The sequence below is a fragment of the Pipra filicauda genome, unplaced genomic scaffold (genome assembly GCF_003945595.2).
Source record: "Pipra filicauda isolate LSUMZ 115617 unplaced genomic scaffold, ASM394559v2 scaffold155_size1731166_pilon, whole genome shotgun sequence".
In the NCBI taxonomy this organism is placed as follows: Eukaryota; Metazoa; Chordata; class Aves; order Passeriformes; family Pipridae; genus Pipra; species Pipra filicauda.
In genome coordinates this window covers 982836-1004434 of record NW_024104051.1, presented here as the reverse complement: position 1 = coordinate 1004434, position 21599 = coordinate 982836, and the positions used below count along the sequence as shown (strand labels likewise).

Below are 21599 nucleotides of genomic sequence, written 5' to 3'. Positions count from 1 at the left end.
ATGCATGGACCTGGACCTACAAATTGTGGCAGCTGGCAACAATAATAACCTAGAAACCATGACTGTGAGAGTTAAGGATGCATTAACTGGTAAAGGGACAGAGTTAAAGGGAATGGCACAAAGTCAAACACAACTTTGCTCATACAGCACATGTGCACAGCCATCTCCTACCTCATAGCAACTTCAATTAAACACTAATCATAAAAACCATTGACACTGGTATTATCCCCTCCGCTGCAAGCTGGACAGAAGTTGCTGTCTCACAGTGATGAGGCCAGAATGGGCACAGGCTATGGCAGCCTCACAGCAGATGCTTCAGGGAGGCAAAGCATCCTTGGCTCTCCCTGGCACCTACGAGCCACAGCCTTAGAAGGCTATGAAGTCTTGGGCTGGAAAATGACAGGGGCTCATGGAAGGGTTGATGGATAGAGAAATCCAGCATGATTCTGCTAGCCCATCTGAGGCTGAGCAAAGCCCCTCAGTTTCATAGCACAGCTAAGCCAGCACCTACAAGAGCCAAATCCACATAAGCTGGGACACCGAAGGGGCAGGGACAGAGATCTGAAGTCCTAAGTCTGTGTTTGCTATCAGGGCATTTCCAAATGCTGACATTCACTGGGGGACTGGCTGCTCTACAAGGCTGTTTACAGGGAAACCTGCCCCTGCTCCAGGACACATTTTGTTCTAGTCTCTGTCTCTTATTTACTGCTGTTGGCACAGGCATCCAGGCAGTCTGTTTATTTATTGGCATATTGTTGACTTACACATTAATGCCTGCTTTGTCACAGAAAGCCTCCAACAAAGCTACAGTTGTCAGTCAGGTCCTTGAACTCTGCTTGGCTCTCAAGAGTGAGTCTGATCACAACCATATTTAACAAACAGAACCTGTGGGTCAACTTTTATTACCCAGTGCCAAATGTGAGCTTTATTTTTTGTCTTATAATGTTTTTAAATTGCACCTAACTCCATGCATCCCAAACATCTAACCATGAGATCTCTTCCTGTATGGAACTGCAGTGCAGAGCACTATCTGCTGTGCACAGCCAAGGGAGAGATTTGCCTGAGGGTGGCCAGGCCCAGCACTGCACCAGCTAGCAGGACATGGGCCGGGCTGCTGCAGTGTCCAGAGATGGGGTTCCCTGTTGTTTCATTTAGGGACAGCCCCACCACTGGTTTCCCACCAGTAAGCCAGAACAGCAGCTAGTAACACCAGTGCTATTTGGGACAGATGGTGCAGCCACTGTGAGTAATGAGCAGGTTCGGCTGTTGTGGGAACTGTGTGGGTTATTGTCTCCACTGCCAGCAGTGTTAACACAACTAGCAGGTTTTACTCCCCATCCTCATTGTCCTCCTCTTTTTCTCCCCACTTTGCTGATTTACCTAACTTTGCCCTTCAGGTCTTGACTTTCTTTCATTTCCTTCCCTCTGGGAGTCTCTCCCTTCAGCCCCTTATTTGAGCAAGCTCAGTCTCTCCCACCTCTCTTCTTCTGCCCTTCCTGACCCTCTCTCCTGTGCCTCCAGCCATCTTTCCTCCTCAAGTCTTCTTCTCCAGCTTCCACAGCCATTGCACATAGCAACAGCAAAACCACCTCCCCGTGCCAGAGCAGCTGAACAGCCTGCAACAGCAGCCTGGCAAGATCCAGAAGGTACATAGTGGCCACAAGGCTGGTCCTGACAGTTTTGGCTCATTTTTCCATTCTGAATCAACAGGGAGGGTGGCCAAGACTCCTCTTGGGACAGTAGTTGGCCATGAGATGAACGCTCATCTTCCTCCTCATCTGTGCAGAGGCTGCAAAGAGCATGTCCCCCATCTGTGTCCCATCTTCAATCTCGCATATTTTCATGAAATGGTTTTTTTTAAAGCTACCTCATAATCTGTTAGTAAATTTGTTTTTACTATGAGCATCCCAAGAACAAATGAGTTATGTGGTCACGAGGGTTAAGTTTACCTATGGAAGAGCAGGGGACAGAAATCCAGAATCCCTGTTGTGCATCATGGCCTCAGGACAATTTATGCCTTGTGCTCACCCACTCATCAGAGGGGAAAAGCAAACAAATTATTCCTACTGACAGTGCTGTAGACAAGATGAATTACAGTAAGAGGTAAGAAGCACACATTTTGTACCTGAACAAAACAAAGCAACACTGCAATTTATATATAATAGGTAATTTTTATTTAAAAAAAACATTGCAACTGACAGAAAAAATAAACTCCATGAAATGTGCCATACATTCAAAGAGATGTATTTAAAGTAATTGATTTCTTATTCTCTGAGGTGATCATGGATACAGATACTTCCTGACAATTAGAGAACAAAACCAAAGTTCTGTAACACTTTGTCCCTAAAGTACCTTGCAAGATGAAGTTAAAGAGTTCCTGGCCAAGAGTCCTACCTTGCTAAATGCCACATACAGAAGATGACTCAGACATGGTTTCACTGGCTTCTCTTCCAGCATTTGCAGCTCTGGTGTGAATGAGTCTGGTCTGCAGAGCTTGCTGGCTTGGGTATTGATGACAGACTCAAGAATCTGCCCAAGGAAGAGTCCCAAAAGGAAAAAACAGAAGTTGTTATATCCTCAGTAATATCTGTAGTTCAAAGCCAAAGAGGTGGCCAAAAGTGTGCATTCCCAGGTGAAGCTATAACATACAGAAGTATGTTTCTTACAAACCATTAATTTCTTACATCCCTGTTTCACAGAATATTAGAAAAGGACCACCATGTACAAAAATCTTACCATTACAAGTTATTAAAAAAACCCTTCAGACCATTAAAACGCACAAGAAAGTGTTTGTTTGCAAACAGTAGAAATACAATCCTCATTAAAGCAGCATACTGAAGAAGCCAGTTGTTAAGTAAGTTTTCAATTAAAAAAGACAAAAGCCCAGATGTTCCTGTAACACAACCAGAACATTGGAGAAGAAAGAGGAACAAAACATTCATAGTCTGCCATGCCGAGTACATTGTCTTTGTAAGGTCACTTCAGGCCTAAAAGAGTATGGTATTGAACAAAGAGCGTGGAGTCAGTGCCTGGGCAGAGGGTGATTCCCCTCCACTGGACAGTTTGCCAGAGATGAAGACAGTCCAGACTCAAATTGTGAGGTTCCCAAATAAAGCACAGTAGGGGAAGTATCTGATTTATACACTGAAGTTATCAAACCTCAGACTTGCTGCCATCAGTAAGAAAACATAAACTTTTGGGCTATTCTCGGAAAAAAATGTGATTCTGAAAAATCTATGCCAGCTCTAACACCTCTCCTGTGGTCAGACAGGACTCACTGGGCAGAGGGAGGAAGCCTCATGAAGAAGGAAGCAGCAGAGGCATAGCTGTTCCTGGGACTAAGGGTCTCACTGTGGCCACCTCATACCACCTGGGGCGGTTTCATGACTTCAGCTGGCAGAAGCCCAGAGCTCAGTCACAGTCCCCTGTGGGCCCACACCACCTGCAGCTGCTGGTGACACGCAGCTCTCAGAAAGAGCACGGTGACCTAATGGCAAACAGTCATTAGAGACATCATCTACATAAACTCTGCTCTTTCAGCTTTTTCAGTCCCTCTGTCTAAGTACAGCCTGCTGATTCTTCCAAGAGCCTAAAAGTTCACAACAGTAAAATGAAAATGTGGACTCCTTCCTTGGTGGGTCAATGCAGGAAACACCCCAAAACATAAACTGGTTCTTGTTTAGCATTAAACAACATGAACGTGAATCTCAGCCTCAACAAATCAAGCTGTCCGGTGCTAGTCCTACTCCACAGGATACAGCTTTTTCTGTGTCTCAAACTTTTCAATATCTGAGCCAATGGAAGTGGACCTGCTTCTACCTTTGTGGCTCAATTGCCATCTAGAAATACTGGCTTGGCAATACTGGCAACACACATCTGCTGGCCCCTTGGTTTGTGAAAGTCATCCTATAGCCCAGCTCTGTCCTGTGTACAGCCACAGGGGCAGTGCTGCCCCCCAAGTGCAGGATGGGCTATTCCCAAACCCCATCATTTCAAAGCATGACTACCTAAGTTACCTGCAGTCTCCTGCTGGCTCCTCCTTTTGGTTGACCACTTGACTGGCTGTGCCAGCACCATCATGGCTCCAGCATCATCCATACTCAGGCCCCCTTCATCACCTCCTTAATGTGCCCTCCTGCCACACTGATCCCGCAGTGGGGTTGAACACCTGTTCACTTTTTAGCATGTTGATGACCAGCTCTTTTCTGGCTGCTCACCTCTTTGCAGGGCCTCCTGCCCTCACCTTCTCTGCCACCGGACACCCTTACAGAGAAAAGAGAAAGCTCCTGGATTTGCTCTTCTTCCTCCATCGTGGAGATACTGAATGCTAGTATATGCCACAAACTTCCTGCCAATATACAGACTTTATATTATATAAATAGGTAAAAGTTTCAGACAAAATATCCTATAATTTCTGTGGTGTAACATTTTTAAATAGCATTAAAAACACAAACCATCCAGCCCTTGTGATTAAATATACAAACATTTGTGAGTTGATAAGGCTCATAGGTACGTATGCAAAAATAAAGTGCCCCTCCCCCCACCAAGAACAGTTCTGTACAGTTAAGTCTGAAAACAGAGCGAGCAAGTTATTTAAAATAAAACTTCCTGAGCTGGAAGTGCAGCCGGGTTTTCAACCCTTGTTCTCTTCTCTGCTTTCAACTCAGCAACCCCAGAGTATTTACAAGTGGAAGAGGAGCTGCCATGGCTGACTCCACAGCGCTGTTGACTTGCAACCTGTCCAGCTAAGTTCCTCACAGGGCCTTGGTGCTGGCTGGGTGTGCAGTGTGGGACACAGGCTTCTGAGGGTAGTAGCTGTACAAGTAAACCTGCAACAGGATAGCGATGTCCACAAAAACCTGCAGGAGTCCACAGATGGAGAACTGGAAAGGGGCCTGATTCAGGATGAAGTAAACAGTCTTGAATGTGTCCCCACTGGTCCACATCAGCACCATCTTGATGCTAAAAGACAGAAAGGAAGAGAAGAGTATTTACTGAGAAGAACTTTGCTTCAAATTAGACCTGCTGTGCCAGAGGATCCCCCTTTTTCAGCAAGACTTTATACTCAACAGTGGGTTGGGACTCCCCTCAACATGGGCAGACAGCATGCCTAGTCAAGACGTGCAGCACTGTACCTGGAAGGGAGCATCAAATTCTCTACTCCACAAACTGCAGCACTCTTATCTCAGCAATTACAGCTCCAAATACCTGTAGCTATGAAGGTACCCAACATTTTAAAATAGCCAGCTAGGACATTTGACTCAGTGGTGCTCTGTAAACATGACTGCCACATGCTGACAGCATGGACCATAAACCAAAGTAGTACAGCACATGGAAAACAATAGCAATTCATCCCAGCAGTTACTTCTTGTGCGTGCCATTCTGTGCTCAAGCAAGGTGAGGTAACACACAGACTCGCTCCCTCATGCATGCACACCTTTTTACAGTCTGCTGAAACAAACACTTCTGGTAGATAGAAGAAACCACTCCCTATTGCAGAAAATGCAAACCCAAAACAAGCAGAAAGACAGATTGTCCAGTAATACAGAAAGAGGAGAAACAACATGCCTGCAGCTGTTACTGGAAGGATGAACATCACTAGGGATTTTTATCAAGGACACAGATCAAGAGCAATGCTCTTAATAGCCTTCCTTGCTTTCATTTTGCTATACTGCTGAGCCATCCCCTGTCCTGCAGTCCAGCTTCTGCTCCCCCACATCGGGAGAAACTCTGGGGAATAGAAGTGAGTTCAAATAGACCGAATTTTTTTCAGTGTCCTCAACAAAATGCGAATAACCAAACCTTGAAGGCTGTTTCTGAGCTTCATGCACTTTATCAGGAGAGCTTTTTAAGCAGCCGAATAAGCGGCAGTGGACAAAAGCTTTGTAGTTCACAGTATGAGCACTGCGCATGATTCGTCATAATTACAAGCAATTACATTTTGCCAGCACAGACTCCAATTCATCAAACACCGTCAGGTCCATGCAGCAGGGTAGGACTTCATGTTCATTTTTCAAGCATTCAGGCAGGAGCTAGCACAATTCGTATTTTGGACAGAAGCACACAACGCTATTGCAAGCCAACTGCTGCAGTCCACTCTATCCCCATATGGGAAGGGTGGCCAAGAGCATCAGTTTATACAGCCCCATTGCACTATGGAAACAAGAGCTTTTCTGTAACTCAGGTCATGCAGCTGAGAGCATAAAACAAGTCCACAACTGGGACCTTCCAAAGAGTCTCTGTCTAGAAGTGCAAGCAAGGACATATGGTTGAGTGAGCAGCCATTCTCCACCCAAGGTCATTCTAAAAATGTAAATAAATAATCAGAAAAGGAAAACAACTGCTGAACCCACAATATCATTTGTGCTTGGTGCAAACAGCATGCACCACCTGCCCTGTGCACATTCCCAGTCACTCCAAGTCACCTTACTTCACACTTAGAGGAGCTTTATAGATGCAGGCAGTGGTTGGGACTGAGATTTTAATCAGGAAGGGCAATAAGCACTGAGAGTAATAAAACTGGCACCTTGCTTGCTGGCAGCAAACTTTCCTCCTCCTCTAATTTTAAGCTCCTCAGTGTTTGCTGGGCAACTGGTCACAATTTAATCGTGAATCTGTCCTGGCATGGCTGGGGACCCTCACTAAAAGCACATGCCCAACCTGGCCAATCAAACCAACTGCTCACTGTTGACAGATAGGCAATTCAGGGATGCCATGGAACAGCTGAATGGGAATTTAACATGCAAAGGATATTTGTCACATATTCCCCATGGAGAAAGCTAGCTGGGTTTTTTAAGTGATCCTACAGTGCAGTGCAGATGTGGAGAACAAGATACACACTGTCAGAAAATGTACAGCCCACAAAAGAGTTAACCCCCACAAAGAAAGAATAATCAATCACTGAGGGAAACCTTACGGACACCTGCAGTTCAGCAGCATCACAGGAGCCAAGCATACCTCTAGCCGTGTCACATGCTGTGCCAAGTTTGCCAAAGCAATTCTGGGTTTTGCTAGGAAGCCACCTGTGAACTCAACATTCTGCAGTACTGGTTGGGTAACTTGGTGCATGCTCCAACAGCCTTTGATGTTTCAGAGCCCCACTCTTCAGGTCATACACCTGACACTCAAGGAATCATCATCATGCCCGGAGTTCTCTATAGGACATGACAATGCTCTACACACAGGAAAAACTCAACTTGACCTTGGCAAAACTGATTTTAAAAAAGGCAACAGATAGTTTAAAGAGCTAACACCACTGGCCTGCCACTGAGCCGAAAAATATACATCCTCCTCTGTCCAGTAGCTTAGATAAAACAGCAGAGAAAACGTGCCAATCACCAAGGTACTATAAAATTGAAAAAAAAAAAGACAAAAAAACAAACCGAAAACACTTGATGTCCCACAAAACTTCGTACTGCAGCTGCACCAAGGTTCTCAGAGCACAGGGCTGATGCAAATCAGTGACCGTGGGAGTGCCAGCTGCTCTCCAGAGGAGAGAGAGGGACTGAACAAAAGGGACATGTCCAGCACAGATAGAAAGGTGTGTGGGGTAACCACAAACCACTTGGTAAGGAAATGGGGACAGACACGCAAGACGTGAGACAAGGTAATGAAGATCCACAGAGAAAAGCCAAGGAGACATCAGAGAAGCCAAAAGGTTGGTCAGATGAGAACAGGATAGAAAAAAGAGACTAGAGCAGGACAGGGAATGACAGGAATGGAAAGAGAAATGGGAACATGGTACACAAGTCCTTGGAAACAATCTGATTTTGGGATGGACAGACAGAGGAGTAGAACCAGAGACAAGGGTGTTCAGGGTTGTATTGGGTTTGCGTGGCAAGGTTTTGGTAGTGGGTGGGGGAGGAGGGGCTACAAAGCACCCTCTCTAATTAAGTATGTGTCTCATTCCTCCACTGCCCACCCCAGGGAGGGGAAAAGCTACTGCTGTTGGCTCTCTCCCCTCTCAACCAGAACCCATTTGCACACACAGCCTGAAAGTTTCAGCTCACTGAGAAACCTATCAAGTGTCCACGTGGCATCTCATGGGGAATAGAGCTACCCCTGCCCCACTACCACATCACAGGTCCATGCTTCAGGAGGTTGGGAGACGGGGGTGAATGAAGTTTACACCATCAGCATGACTTCTGTCAGGTCCTCATTTCCAGACCCTCAGTACAGTAATGGTCCTCTCCCCTTATCTGGGCTTTGCAATTGCTTTGTCCTTGCTGCATACGCAATGTCACTCACAATAACGCAATGGTGCATGCATGACTACGCGTGATGGATCGCATGGATACACTATCACTGTTCTCATACTTCCAGCCATCACGGTACTTCAGGATGCCACGTGGCACAGAGAAGCCAGTTTTTGTCCACAGCTTCTCAACTTCACCCAGTCACTTGGGGAAGAGAGGCAGTTCTTGTATTATTCTCATTTTCCACTAGACAGCTTTCCAGCCACTCTTCCCCCAGCCTGTAGCGCTGCATGGGGTTGTTGTGACCTAAGTGCAGGACTTGGCATTTGGTCTTGTTGAGCCTCGTACAACTGGCCTCAGCCCATCAACCTTTGCAGTGCTGTGTGCCAGGTGCTGGGAGCTGGCAGGTCACAGGCTACTGGTGCGCGTCTGGTCCTTGGCCTCACAATGCGAGAGAAAATGCTGCGTTGTCAACACAGATGAGGCAGTCAGGGCCCACCACCAAGACCACCTGAGACTGGACAGTCCAGCACAAAGAGGCTGCACGCAGCAAAAATGTCCCAGCCTATCTCACAAAGACCAACTTCATGCTCTCTCTTCCTGACATCTGCAAAGTCATGCAAATGAAGCTGTTCTGTGCAGCACTGGCTACACAGCAAAGCGGAATTTAGGAGTAAATAAACACAGGTATCTTTCCTGAAATAACCCAAAGCTAAGCTGGGGAGATGTGGAAGGCAGGAAATGCTCACCTTGTTCATATGGAGGATATGGTCTATTAGGACAGCACAACTGCTCTTAGAGCAAGTGAGCGAGCAGGTTAGAGGTGAGCAGCGCCTTAGAGCAACCTGGGGATGTAGAAATAAACAAATGGCAGCATTTGGCTGGGTGACAACAGAGATGCCAACTTGAGAAGCAGGAGGCAGGAACTGTGCTCAAATAGCTGGTATCGCCAGAGGCAGAGGCAGATTTGCAGTAAAAATAGCACTTCCCAGTAATGTAAATCAGTACTGCAGTATCCAATGACAACAAACCTCCTAAAAAGCAAGTGCTTTCCTTACAGCTAAGCTCAATATAAGGAGCTGCTCATGTAGTAGCAGTAAGTGTCAAGTCTTCACAAATTGCAACTGACCACAAAGAGGAAAAGCTGGTATTTTTCAACTGCACTTAAAACCTGAAAGAGCAGTTATTTATTCTGCTGTTGGAACTAAATTCTCAGAGACACCAGCACTGCTGATCAGACACTAGACTAAGGGCGGATTGCTAAATGCCCTACGGCACTGCTGTTGTCTACTACTGGTAGTAGATTTCATAAACATGCTGTATACCCATCTTCATTTGCTAAATAAATAAATGACATGCTGGAAAAAAGCATTCACTTCTCTCATGAAACGATCTGATTCATTCCCGTTCCTTGTATGTTGTGTATTGACTTGGAAGTGACAGCAAGTACAGGTAAAACCACCTATCAGTACACTGTGCCTGCAGTCAGCCAACAAACCATAATTTTTACAAAATACCTCTGGAATTATTTAGATGTAGAAAGAGTTTATAAAGTGCACTCAAAAGAGAAAAAAAATCCAAAACATTTTCCATTGCTTCTCTTTGTGGAACAGTCATATCAGCCAGATATTTAGGCTCGATCCATCTTATCCAGGACTAACGCTACTCTAATCAAAGCTTTTCAGCATCTTCATTCCCTCTGCTCAAAACCTGGCTGCAACGGCCTCAAGTCTCTGATTTTCTATCAGAGTCTCTGCACACAACAATAGCCACTTCTTGGTCATTATGCCTTTCTTCTTCCTTCACCTGAAAGAACAAAACTGACCAAAAAGAAGGATCTTGTAAAAAAAGTATGATATGTGAAGCCCCTCTTCCTCCTCCCAGGTAAACCAGTCTGTTTTAAGACTAGTTGCAACCATCCATCAGAACAGCTTACAAACAGTAGCACACTGGAAGGGCTGCAGAGCAGCAGTCTGAAGAACACGGGCTGGTACTCAGCACAAAACCTACACAAGAAGAAAGACACGGCATATTCGCTTCCTGTTTGCACTGTAGATTTTCTCACATCAGTGTTATGACTCTGCATGTTTGCAGCGTAACACACAAACCCAAAAATACCCTGCAAGCTAGAAGACACAGAGAGAATCAGACATTAGACGGTGACTTCCGTTGAGAAATCCTGTAGTGGTTGGACCAGACATTTCAGCACAAATAGCAACAGGAGGTATGTGGTGCCCTGATGTAATTACATCCTGCTACAGTCACAAACGTAGGGCTAATTGTGCTCAGATAGTCAATGAACTCAAAACTCCTAAGTTATTTTTAACAACAGAAAAACTAATAAAACTTATTGACTGTTATCTACTTTGAAAGTTGCTTCTTTTTTCTTCTTTTTTTTTATGTCAGGCAACAGGAACTAAACAGAGAAAGGAACTAAAAAGAGGAAAATTAGTCTGGTCTCTTTTTGTTCAAGAATTAGTGGAAATTCACCACAACTTCCTCTCATCATGGCCAAGTAATAGACCGTAACACAGGTTTTCTGAATCAAAAAATCTGATTAGATTGACACAGTTTCAGAGACATTTCTTCATATATTAGCACTTGACTTTCATATATGTTAAAAATAACGACAGTTCTTTAAATGATTGGGGATATAAAAGCAGAATAAAATCATTTAAGAGCTCAAAAGATAGTATTTCCATCAGGAATAAAGTCCACATTGAAACAGCCTGTCAATGAGTATTTTGAATACTGCATTTGGGTTTGGGAAAAGGGGAAGAGGGTACAGAAGGTATCTCTCCTGCAACCTTTTAAGTCGTTACCTCCCACAAGCCATTTGCAGGGGAATGTCTGGAAGAAAAAGCAGATTTGGTTATAACATCCTGACTTCGGAAAACTTTCAGCTCCCATTTGCAGCTCCAAAATAGTCTGCTTAGAAAAGAAAACAAGAATCCGTAACACTGCACTTCAATCAGAGGCTAGCCTGCCTACAGCAGTGAAACACAGACCAGAAAACACAAAACACGAATGCCATGTTATTTATAACACTGCACAAACCAAACAAAAATTAATAAATAGAGCATTTGTTCCTAACAAAATGCCATATGGTTTAACAAAAAAAGGAGTTCTCCTGATGCTAACCAAATTGTTTTAATCTGCCAAAAATTATTAAAAAAAGAAAAAAAACATGAATAAGAAAACATTGGGATCAGATATCCAAATTGTCTGAAGCTTAAAAATCTGGAAACCCGAAGGCAAGTCTTTCTGTGTGCACAAGCATAGATCTTGTTTTAAATACTGCACAGCCAGCTGGGAATCCAAGCATGAAACTGTTCACAAGTCCTACGTGCTCTACTCAATGTGGGTGCCTTACCTCACTTCTCAACAATTCCTCTGAGGCTGGAGCAGCACCAACCACCTCAAGAGAAAGACATTTGTCCGGCCCCATGATACTAGCAGGAGTTAAGAAGAGCATGCAGGAAGAGAGATCCAGCATTTATTTTGGACCTCTGTAACCAAGCTAAAACAGTTGTTATCCATGAAGAATGGATACCACAGTGGGCTGCAATCCAAGAGCAAACTATCTGAAAGTTTCTGTCATTTTCAGGGACTGTACACATCACCAAGGAAAGACGAAATGGAGGATTTCACTCTGCAACATCATGAGGCAAACAAACCCAAAAAGATGTAGTTAAACAACAAAGTGTCATGGAAAAATAGGGTATGCGGGTATTTGCCAATTATTTCTCCTCATGAATATCTGTCTTCTAAACTCCCAAGAGCGGCAGCGTGTCACACATTTTGACCCCATGTAGCATACCCATCCAAACCCCAGTATTTGTGAGAACATGTCTGTGAAAGGATAGTCAAGGGGAAACTACAAGACATGCCACACAGGGGCTGGTGGATAGTCCTGGATCACTGGTATGGCCCCTGGTTATTTCAAGCAGCTATACCTAAAGTTTAGTTTGTACGGGTCCAAAAACTGGTACACCTTAACAGCTACAAAGTATTTCTAGTACTCTACAACTTATGCTGCTGAAAGAAGGGCAGCAGCTTGAAACACCCAAAGTTCTTGAACGCCCCAAGTTCCATGAAGCAGGTGTGAAAATAAATCTCTTTTGCAGATCAGAGGAAAGACTAGAACCACAAATCACACCAGTGCCCTTCCTACCAGGAGACATGGATACTGGCCAGACTGTTAAGCTCAGGTCTGCTCAGACATGTGGTACAAACATGGATCAGTCAGGCTCTGCTTCTGCTGCTGGTGGACTGGGAAGCTTAGAGATCTGCTGCCATGGCAGGGAGGGGCTTTCCTCAAGTGCCAGGGCAGCAAATCATGCCCTGCACTGCTTGCAGTAATACAGTCAGCTGCCAATGCACTTGGTAGTGTCAATTTAATGAAAATGTGCAGACCACACCTACACTACATCACCCTTCAATCTCACTCATTAACTTGTTCTTGAGGATCTGTCCCCCCTTCCCTGTCTCTCACCTCCCACTCAAGGCACTACCATCAGTGGAGCTGTAGGCACAGCTGTTGGCTCATGCTGCTCTAGATGCTCTCATGTTGCCCATCTTCTCTCCAGCCACTTGGCACAGCCCATGCACTGAAAAGTAGGTGGTAAAAGGACCATCCCCATGCCCTTGCTGCCATGCAGCTGGCTGGAAGTAAATCCCAGGAAGCAGCACTCCTTACCATGGCTTGCTTCCCTGCTGGGTGAATTGGCCCTCCACATCCCAGCTGTTGCAGCCTGCCTGCTGCCAGGAGGGACATCACTGCTATGTCCGGGAGGGCCAATGCCAAGAGATGGCAACATAATGCCCCCATGTAACACTATTCAGTGTATTTCCTTCTCTAGTTCTAAATAACTTGGGACACATTCGATTTGAAAGGTAATAAAAAGACGTGATAGAATAGAGCTTTGCTTCAGCACAGCTGTGTATGCCAAGGCTCAAATCAACTCTTTTAAATCTTCCTTTCAGCCCTAAACAACAAAGAAATCATCAGGCTCTTCATCCAACTTAACGTGAGGTAATTTGAGTGCATTTTCCCTTCATATGGTAACCAGTACATAGCCTGAGCACACTTCTAGTATTCCAATTCAATAACTGCAATTATCACTTTGGTCAACACACACAAGATAGCAGCCCCAGCTTTAGCATTTACTTTGTTCTAGAGGACTAGTGTTCAGTTGTCTTCAAAGACAGTACCCCCAAGGACAAAACCTAATGATACTGCAGTCATCACTTTTCATGAAAAATCACATCCTTCAGTTAGTAAAATGCTCCTTACATTCTAAGAAAACACTGGAGAAATGAAAACCCCAAACACACTAGTGTGTAAAATAAGAGTGATCACTCAGGAACAAAGTCCTGCCTCCCAGTCAGTTTACTGCCTGGAAATAAGGTTAAGATTTTTGCAAGAAACAAAGCTTGTATTCTTCTCCAAAACACCTTAGCATTATAAGGAAATAATGGTGGACCTGGCAGTGTCAGGTTAACAGTTAGACTTGGTGATCTTAGAGGTCTTTTCCACCCTTACCGACTCTATGAAATAACCCCTTGCAAGTCCTATACGACAGAATGTTAGCAGCTAATTCTTCATATGAAATTCCAGGTTTCCCCTTTTCCTTCCACATGCACATGTGCACACAGAGGTACAGAGTTAAGTTAATGGTGACAGTGACACAGCACACACCTGTGTGCTGTTTCTCAAAGCAAGGCCCAGCTGGAAGGCTGTGTTTTATCAGCAGGTACCACCATAAACCAACCCCTTCTGAGCCACTTCCCACAAGCAGTATTACCACTGACCCACAGTGGTTGCAGAACTTTAAAGTGCTTTAAAGCCATGCTGTAGACAGAACTGAACGCTGTAGGGAGGAAATAAAAGCATCACGATCACATCCCACACATAGCGGCATGAAACAAATCTTAAAATTTCAGCCCAAGCAGGGTCTTTGCAGTTCGACAAGGATAGACATCCCCTAGCCTATCTTCATTGCCAAACTCTTGCAATCTGCCCCTTTGCACACTATGAAACCTGCTCTAGAAAATTCTCTAATACAAGACTTGGTATCTGAAGGGACAAGGCTTCTGCAACTACCCTGAAAGCTCACCTGACAATGCCAGGACATCTGGCTTGGCATATAATTCCATTCCCTTATGTGATGTGGACATATATCATTCCCAGCCATCCTCCCCAGAACAAATTAAAACCCTACCTTTGAGCCTTGTTGAAACAGCTTTTTCTGACATCAAGTTTTATTTCTTTCTACATCCCACTCAAGAATGCTACAAGCACTTCCTCCCCTGTCTCAGTTTCTGGACAGATACTCAGTATGTCAGTCTCTGCACTTCCTATTCTTCTTTTTCCTTGTTCCTCCATGTCTGAGGAGCAGGGGACCAAATGCACCATTACAGGTCACACCTGAAACAGAAAATCTCTGTAGCTGACCCACCCGTATCTGCCCAACACTCCCATTTTCTATCCGATTCTTCCTACTAGTCTTTCTGGACCAAACTGCAAAGTCACTTTCTGGCCTAAGGTCCTTCAATCTCTTTCTCCTGCTGTTCTGGTTCATCTATTAATTACTTAAATTACTCACGACTCTGCTCATTTTCAGATCTTCATCACAGTCAGTATTACCATTATGGATATTTGCATCCTTGCATCTCAACCTACATTTCTTCAAACTCAAACCTCAGTTTACTTCCATTCCAAATTTCTAATCCCACTCAGTCCTACTGCACTGAGGGAGACAACTCTGCAACCACATAAGCAGATACCTTATCCCACTTACACAACTGGTTGTCATGAATTCTGGCGAAACAAAACAGGTACTGGAATTTCAAGAATTGAGGCACTTTTGTTCCCAAATTTGTTAGGTAACAGAGGAAAAGGACATTTTTAGAAAACTTTCATCTCTCAGGTGCCTTCAAGACAAGCTCAACTCCGACCTTTTGTGCCTTGACCTGACCTTAACCATGCAAAATACCTGGCATGACACTTAATTGCCAGCAAAAAACGGAGTGCCCAACCTTAATGGAATGGCTTTGCAACAAAAGTACAACAAATTTTCTCTTCTAATTCAGATTTTTAGGGCACAGAGAAAAGCACCAGCTGAAGAGAGCACTCATTAAACATGCTGGCAGAGCTTTATTCCCATTACTGTACAGAACCCTTGAACTATTTGTAAAAGATGAATGCTTTTAGTTTGAAGTCATTGGCTTTGAATTTATTTTTTGAACTGATGAGATGAGGTGCCAAGGGAAGAGAAATGAGAAAGAGGTTCAAATATGTGCAAGAGCTTTAGCAGTCCACACTGTGCTACAATCTTAGGGATGCTTATTGGAAGTGGATACTGCTGCTCACACTGTCAGAAGTGCTGTGAGGGTGAGGGAAGGAAGGTCTCCCTCCTGGATTTTTCCACCTGCCTCTTCCTTCAGTTCCTGAAATTCTCAGATGTGTTGAGTGCACAGGGCACAAAGAACTGTCTTTGGAGCTTCATGTTGTGCTGCTCCAGGTCTTGAGAGAACAGCTCTGGGGAGACACAGCAGGTGAGCAGAGAGGTGAATGAAGTGCTGACCCCAGCAGAGCAACCCAGAGGCCACATATCAGCAGAAAGTCAAGCAGAAAGCACAGGTCCTTGAACCTGGGGCATCAGTCACAGGTCTGCTGTAAGTGAAAAGAGGGTCTGAAAAAGAGGAGAGAATCCATTTGCTTCCTGGGATCAGAACAAGATTGTTTCAGTCTATCTGTTCACATACTAACAGACTGTCCCCTCATCCTGAGTGCACTGACACCAAGTTTGTTTACTTTCCTGATGTAGTAACACTTCCAAGGGAGAAGAAACTAGAAATCTTCTGAGGACTACAGACTACTTTCTTCAGTCTCTTAACTTTGAAACAGGCAGATTCGGGAATGGAATCTGATCTTCCTGGTGTCTATTAGAACCACTAATTAAAAGGTTAAGAGAGAAGAGAAGCTGTTAGCAGTTAAGCCTTACAGTTGTACAAAAACCTGGTCCATCCAGTCATGAAAATTGTTTACTAACTACTCCCCAAACTCTTGCAAACTTGCATATGTATGCAAAGTCCAGAAATGAGAAACCTCAGAATATCTTATATAAAGGCTACAATAAAGGACAATATCAAGCAGCTAATGAGTGCCACAGTAGTGGAAAAAGGAAATGTCATCAAAGCAAAACAATGAAATAAGTATAACTTCTCCGAAAAATTGTATGAATGCTGTCTGGAGCCTCAGAAGCAATGACAATTTTTGTAGACCCACAGATAAAACTGAGGATCTGAGTAGAAAGAAAGAGTATTTAGGAAGACAAAAAAAGACAATCACAGCAGACAGGAATGTAAATGATAAGTATAGTTTAAAACAGGCAATTTGTAAGCACAGTGACAGACAGTTTTCATTAACTTAGTTCAATAGGAAAAGCAGTGAAAGGAAGTAATGGGCCATACAATGTAAAGTACAAACCCCTTTTAAGTAGTGCTAATAACTTTACATTTACCCATTACATTCTGGCTCACGCTTAAGACCTTGATTTTTCTATTTGCCAGGGTCCCAGATTTACCTTTTAGTTCCTAATTAGTCCCTTGAGAACTACTTTCGCTTTTATAAATTAGTCCCTTATGATTGTCTACACAATGCTTTCTGCAGTGAAAATCTGCTTCTTATTGGGTCAGATGATTTGAATCCACAAAGCTATTTTGGCAGGTTTTTGTTTGTTTGTTTGTTTGTTTTTAACTAAAATGGCCCTCAAGTCCAATACCCCTCTTCCACCTTCTCTGTTTTGTGTGTTTAATATATAAACCAGCTGCTATTTTAACAGTAGACACTGTTTAATCAGCACCTGGAGGCTACAACTCCAAAGTTTGAGAGAAACAGACTCTCTCTATTCAGCATCTTCCTTGATGTCCAGACTGGACACAATGTACCACTAACTCAGATCACCACTCTAACTGTGTCTGTTTTGTGTATGTGGCATACTCAGAAAAAGAAATCTCTCACATAGGCATCCATTATCCCTACTCCTATTTCTTTTGGTCTGATCCATGCAATTTCTGAGGAAAAAACCCATACCATTCAATACTGCCATTATCTGCATCATCCTCTTTTAACTTTCCTTCTTTTTAGCATTTTTAAAGTCCTTTTCCAGTTATTTTCTCTCAGTCCTTTACTGAACCTCCCCAAAGCAGCACACATAGGTAACAAAGTTGCCGCAACAGATGTGGATTGTCTCTTAACATCTCTTTTCAATGGAACTAAATTTATTCTTAAGAAGCTAATGCATAGTTGGTGCCTGAGCAGAAACATCCACAACTCTAGCTACTTCTCTCTAGCTGAGGGGTTTGTTTTCTTTTAAATAGCATTACTCCAAAGAAGTAACTCACTGGAGCTGTTTTACTTATTCACAAATAAAAAATTCCCTGAGGCTAAAAAATCCCAAGAAACCACAGCAGTGGCATTTTTAGAGCACTTGCCCAATCTCCTTAAACCTCAAATCTCACTAGAGGAGGTGGCCAGACATTGGTTAGCCAGTCCTGACTAAAGCCTTTTACATCTGTTCACCACAGCACCTGGCTAATTCAACAGAGGCAGAAAAATCTAGCAGCTTTCATTAATCTTCACAGCGTTTGAATAAAGCCAGGATTTTTCTCTGGAACAAACACTGTTCTCAGAAGTCAAAAGTTTCTCTAAAAAATGATATAAAGAGCTGCATGTGTCATAAAGGAAAAAGCTGCAGAGCAGTACTTAAATAAAAGACCCCCACAATAAAATTTTGTCTCCCTAAGAAATAGTGTCTTCTAGTATTTTTAATATTATCTATAGAGGGAAAGAGGAAATACTATATTAAATATAGATGTATAATAGAATACATTTAATATAATTTATTTCTTTCAAACTTCTTTACGCCACACTCATTTCACTGGACACATTTCAGATAAACGCTTTCTCAGAACTAGCTCACAGTGGCAGTGCACTTTGTAAAACATTTCTGAATGGAAAAAGCATTCTTAAAATTTGCAACTGGACTCCAGCAGCTTCTGAGACAAAAAATGCTGATTGTTTCTCCTTTAGTGATTTGTGCTTTTTAAAACAGAATAATCAGTGTGACTGACCCAGTACTGCCACAGGAGGAAGTAAATTAATATTTTCTTTATTTCATAGCACGACAACCTGATTGAATTAAATACTGATTATCCTCATTCAGCCTTTTCAGGCTGGATTTCTCAAGACAGGCTCCTATCAACACACAAGCAGAGTCACGGATTGTGCTGTCTCCAGGCAGTGAAATTTTGAGCCTCTGACCCAACATCAAACAAACATGACAGTGAAAGTTGTGCAGAAAGGAGGTTCCTTTCAAGCAGACTGAAAACTGTCCATGAGCTAGAAGAGAGACACGGAAAACAGCTCGCAGAGGAATGACACAGCCCTTCCCTGGCTGCATCCTTATGACCCTGCAGCTGCACGTGCAGCCCTGAGTCAAGCACAGCAAGTGCCCATCTCGTGCCCAGAGTGCAGTCAGAGAAGAGACAACAGTAGACATCAGGACCTCAACAACTGCTGTAAAAGGACCTCACTTTATTGAACCTACATTTCCAAACTAACAATTGATGAGCACATCCAATGGACTGTGACTTCTGAAACTTCAAGATATGCAGCCCAGCTCAGGCCTGCTGCCAGACCTCTTTCTTAGACCTGAGGAGATTCTGCCATGCAGCAACTCTGAACTCCAGGCAGTGACTGAAAAGAAACCACTGCTCTATTGGGTTGGAGCAGCAGCTAGCAGTCCAAAAGGTTACTGCCAGGTGACTCTGACAAGCTATTGCAAAAAACTTTCAATGAAGTTATTTTTTTCTGGAGCAGGGCAGGGCAACAGACAGGAATGCAATACAACAAACTGTCCTGGAGCAAATGGACCCTCGTGCAGTCCCAGGGTTAACTCATCTTTGTGTAGGACCACACACCTACAGCTTGGTCACAGACTTACAGAAGAACAACTTCCATCCTCCTCCTTTGGTGGAAGGAGGCCTGTTGGGATTATGACGAGTACATCATAACATGGTCTGCATGAGTCCAAGCCTCCCTCAGAGGCTCTCCCACCCCTGCATAAAAAGCACACACTCCACCACCACAGGAGCTCCACAAAAGCTGTTGTCCTCACAAGGATGTGACTTTCCAATGCACTGACCAGCAGGTGTGCACTGACCGCTGTGTGCAGCAATGCTGCTGCCAGATTCAGAGCCAACCTTCTTACCCTCTCCACTGCCTCATGTTAAACACTACCTTTTCTCATGATTGCAGTTTATTAGAAAGAGAAAGTGACTGGGAGTCAAGTATCTTAGAAGGAGTGAGGACACAAAGCTAAAATGACAGAATAAATTCTTGTAAGTTTTTTGTCACAAAGCAAAAGCAGTTAGTAATACGAGGAGCATCAGATTCCAGCTGTAGCAAAGTCAGCATCTGTGACTCCTGCAAGATGGGAGAGGGGATGCGTCAAATTTTGAAATATTTTACTACATAATATAAAGAAAATTTACAAGTAATGAGCAATTTTTTAACCTCATAATGCCTTTTTTTCCTCATATAACAGGATGCCTCCTATATTCTAAAGCTCTTAAACTTTGAGGCTGCTTTTGTCTTTTTTCCAACATAATCATAATTCTAATCCACCCCAATAATTAAAGTCATTAAATTACTCTTTTACTAGGTGACTTGACAGAAGTAGTTTAGTTCTTGAACAGAAATGAAGATTAAGTGATTATTTCTTTGATAGGTATTAACACAATTCATTACAAAAGCCCTTCTGTCAAGGTTAGTACCATAATTTATAGAACTATGACTATACTATTTAGGTTGCAACTTTTAAGAAGTACTTAAACACTTGAACAGAGCTCTAAGTTTCCACAAAGTACTAATTCCAAAGGTAATCAGGTGAATTGTCAAAGAGAACATAATGAAAATTTCTGTTCCTTTGACTAGCTTAGTTGTTTACTTAATCATAGGAAAATTTCCGCCTATCAATCATCAGCCCACCAGTACATACTACACGATCTTCCCTCTACAAAAGCTGTTACTCAGCGTGCATCCCCTTTCTGATTTTACTGTTTCCATCTCTTTCCAACTTCTCCTTTGGCCTCCACTCTCTCAGAACAGGGTAGGATTCTACAGGACCTAGTACCCACATTGCTACAAAAAGAGGGAAAATGAGAGAAGAAGGGAGAAATGAAGACATAAATAAAAATAAGATATGAGGAGCTCTGATCAGATGTGGCCACCTATTGTAACCTTATTCTCCATTTCTGTAAGTTTACATTTATTAAAGGAATTATTTGCTAAATAGACTTAACATATCAGCTGCTTTGTCCCATTCTGTCCCAGTTCAGAGACAGATGCACGTTACTGCTTTTCTCAGCCAAGCCATGAGGACCTTCAAACAGCCCCTTCTCTGGCAGTAATAAAGGCTGTGATCTTTATCAGGGACACAGACCCCACTCGTGCACCACAAGTGACATAATTACTGTGGTTTAAGAAGTTACCACCTCCAACCAGGATGTGATGTTTGTCCAAAAGGTCATTAAATACAGCAGCTTAATTCTCATTGCTCTCCCCATTAAGTTTAAAGTCACACAGACACTTGAAACTCATCTCTTTTACGTTGCCACTGAGGTTTGCTAAGAGCATGGCTGGCAGCCAGCCATTTTGGCCCAGCTGATGGGCAGAGGATCCCCAGTGTAATTGCTTCTGACAGTGTAACCATCCACATACATCTTATTTGTGCACTGAGCAGTAAATAACTGCACAGAGCAGTGGCCATCAGCTAGTCCCCATCTGGTAAACAGCCATGCAAGTTCACAAACTTAGTCCTAAGAGTAGCCTGGCTGGCCTGTTACATGCTCCCTCGGTGCTTCCGTGACTGGGATGTCTTCTCTGATGTGCTTTTAGACAGAGAAGCAGACACAGGAAGGGAAGTTCAGAGGAAGTTTTTCCAACAGCTCCTTCAACAGAAGGCAATACACCAGCGGAAATCACTCACTCTCACAGCAGGAATAGCCCAGTAATGCTTAAAGACAATCTAGTCAATTAACATTTGCACGGGACTAGAAACTGTATGTGGTACCTGCAACATATATAAAACTGCAATTTAGCCTGAAAAAAAGGAATAGCACTAACATTTGCATCTGCATTTGCATGAACATACTCCAACTGCAGTACATCAGCACAGACCTGTGTATTGTCCCATCAGTCCCCAGACTCATCGGTGTCCAATGCCACAGGAAGTACTGTGTCAGGAGTAGAACCGGAGAGGGGAATGCACTCTGGAAAACCTCTGGGCACAACCGATAAGGGGGGTGGCTATCCTTGACCTGGTTCCGTTCAAC

The 21599-nt window shown here is 43.5% G+C and overlaps 1 protein-coding gene across 3 annotated transcripts in view; it reads right to left on the bottom strand.

Annotated features, from left to right (window-relative positions):
* Positions 1 to 2151: 2151 nt before the first annotated feature.
* Positions 2152 to 21599, bottom strand: part of SLC66A2 (solute carrier family 66 member 2) — a 73811-nt gene continuing 54363 nt past the window's right edge. For all 3 annotated transcript variants that reach the window (XM_027721502.2, XM_039379099.1, XM_027721504.2), the window contains one exon: positions 2152 to 4962. In XM_027721502.2, coding sequence (XP_027577303.1) covers positions 4755 to 4962 — 208 coding nt within the window. In that variant the 3' untranslated portion in view covers positions 2152 to 4754. The remainder of the gene's footprint in view (positions 4963 to 21599) is intronic.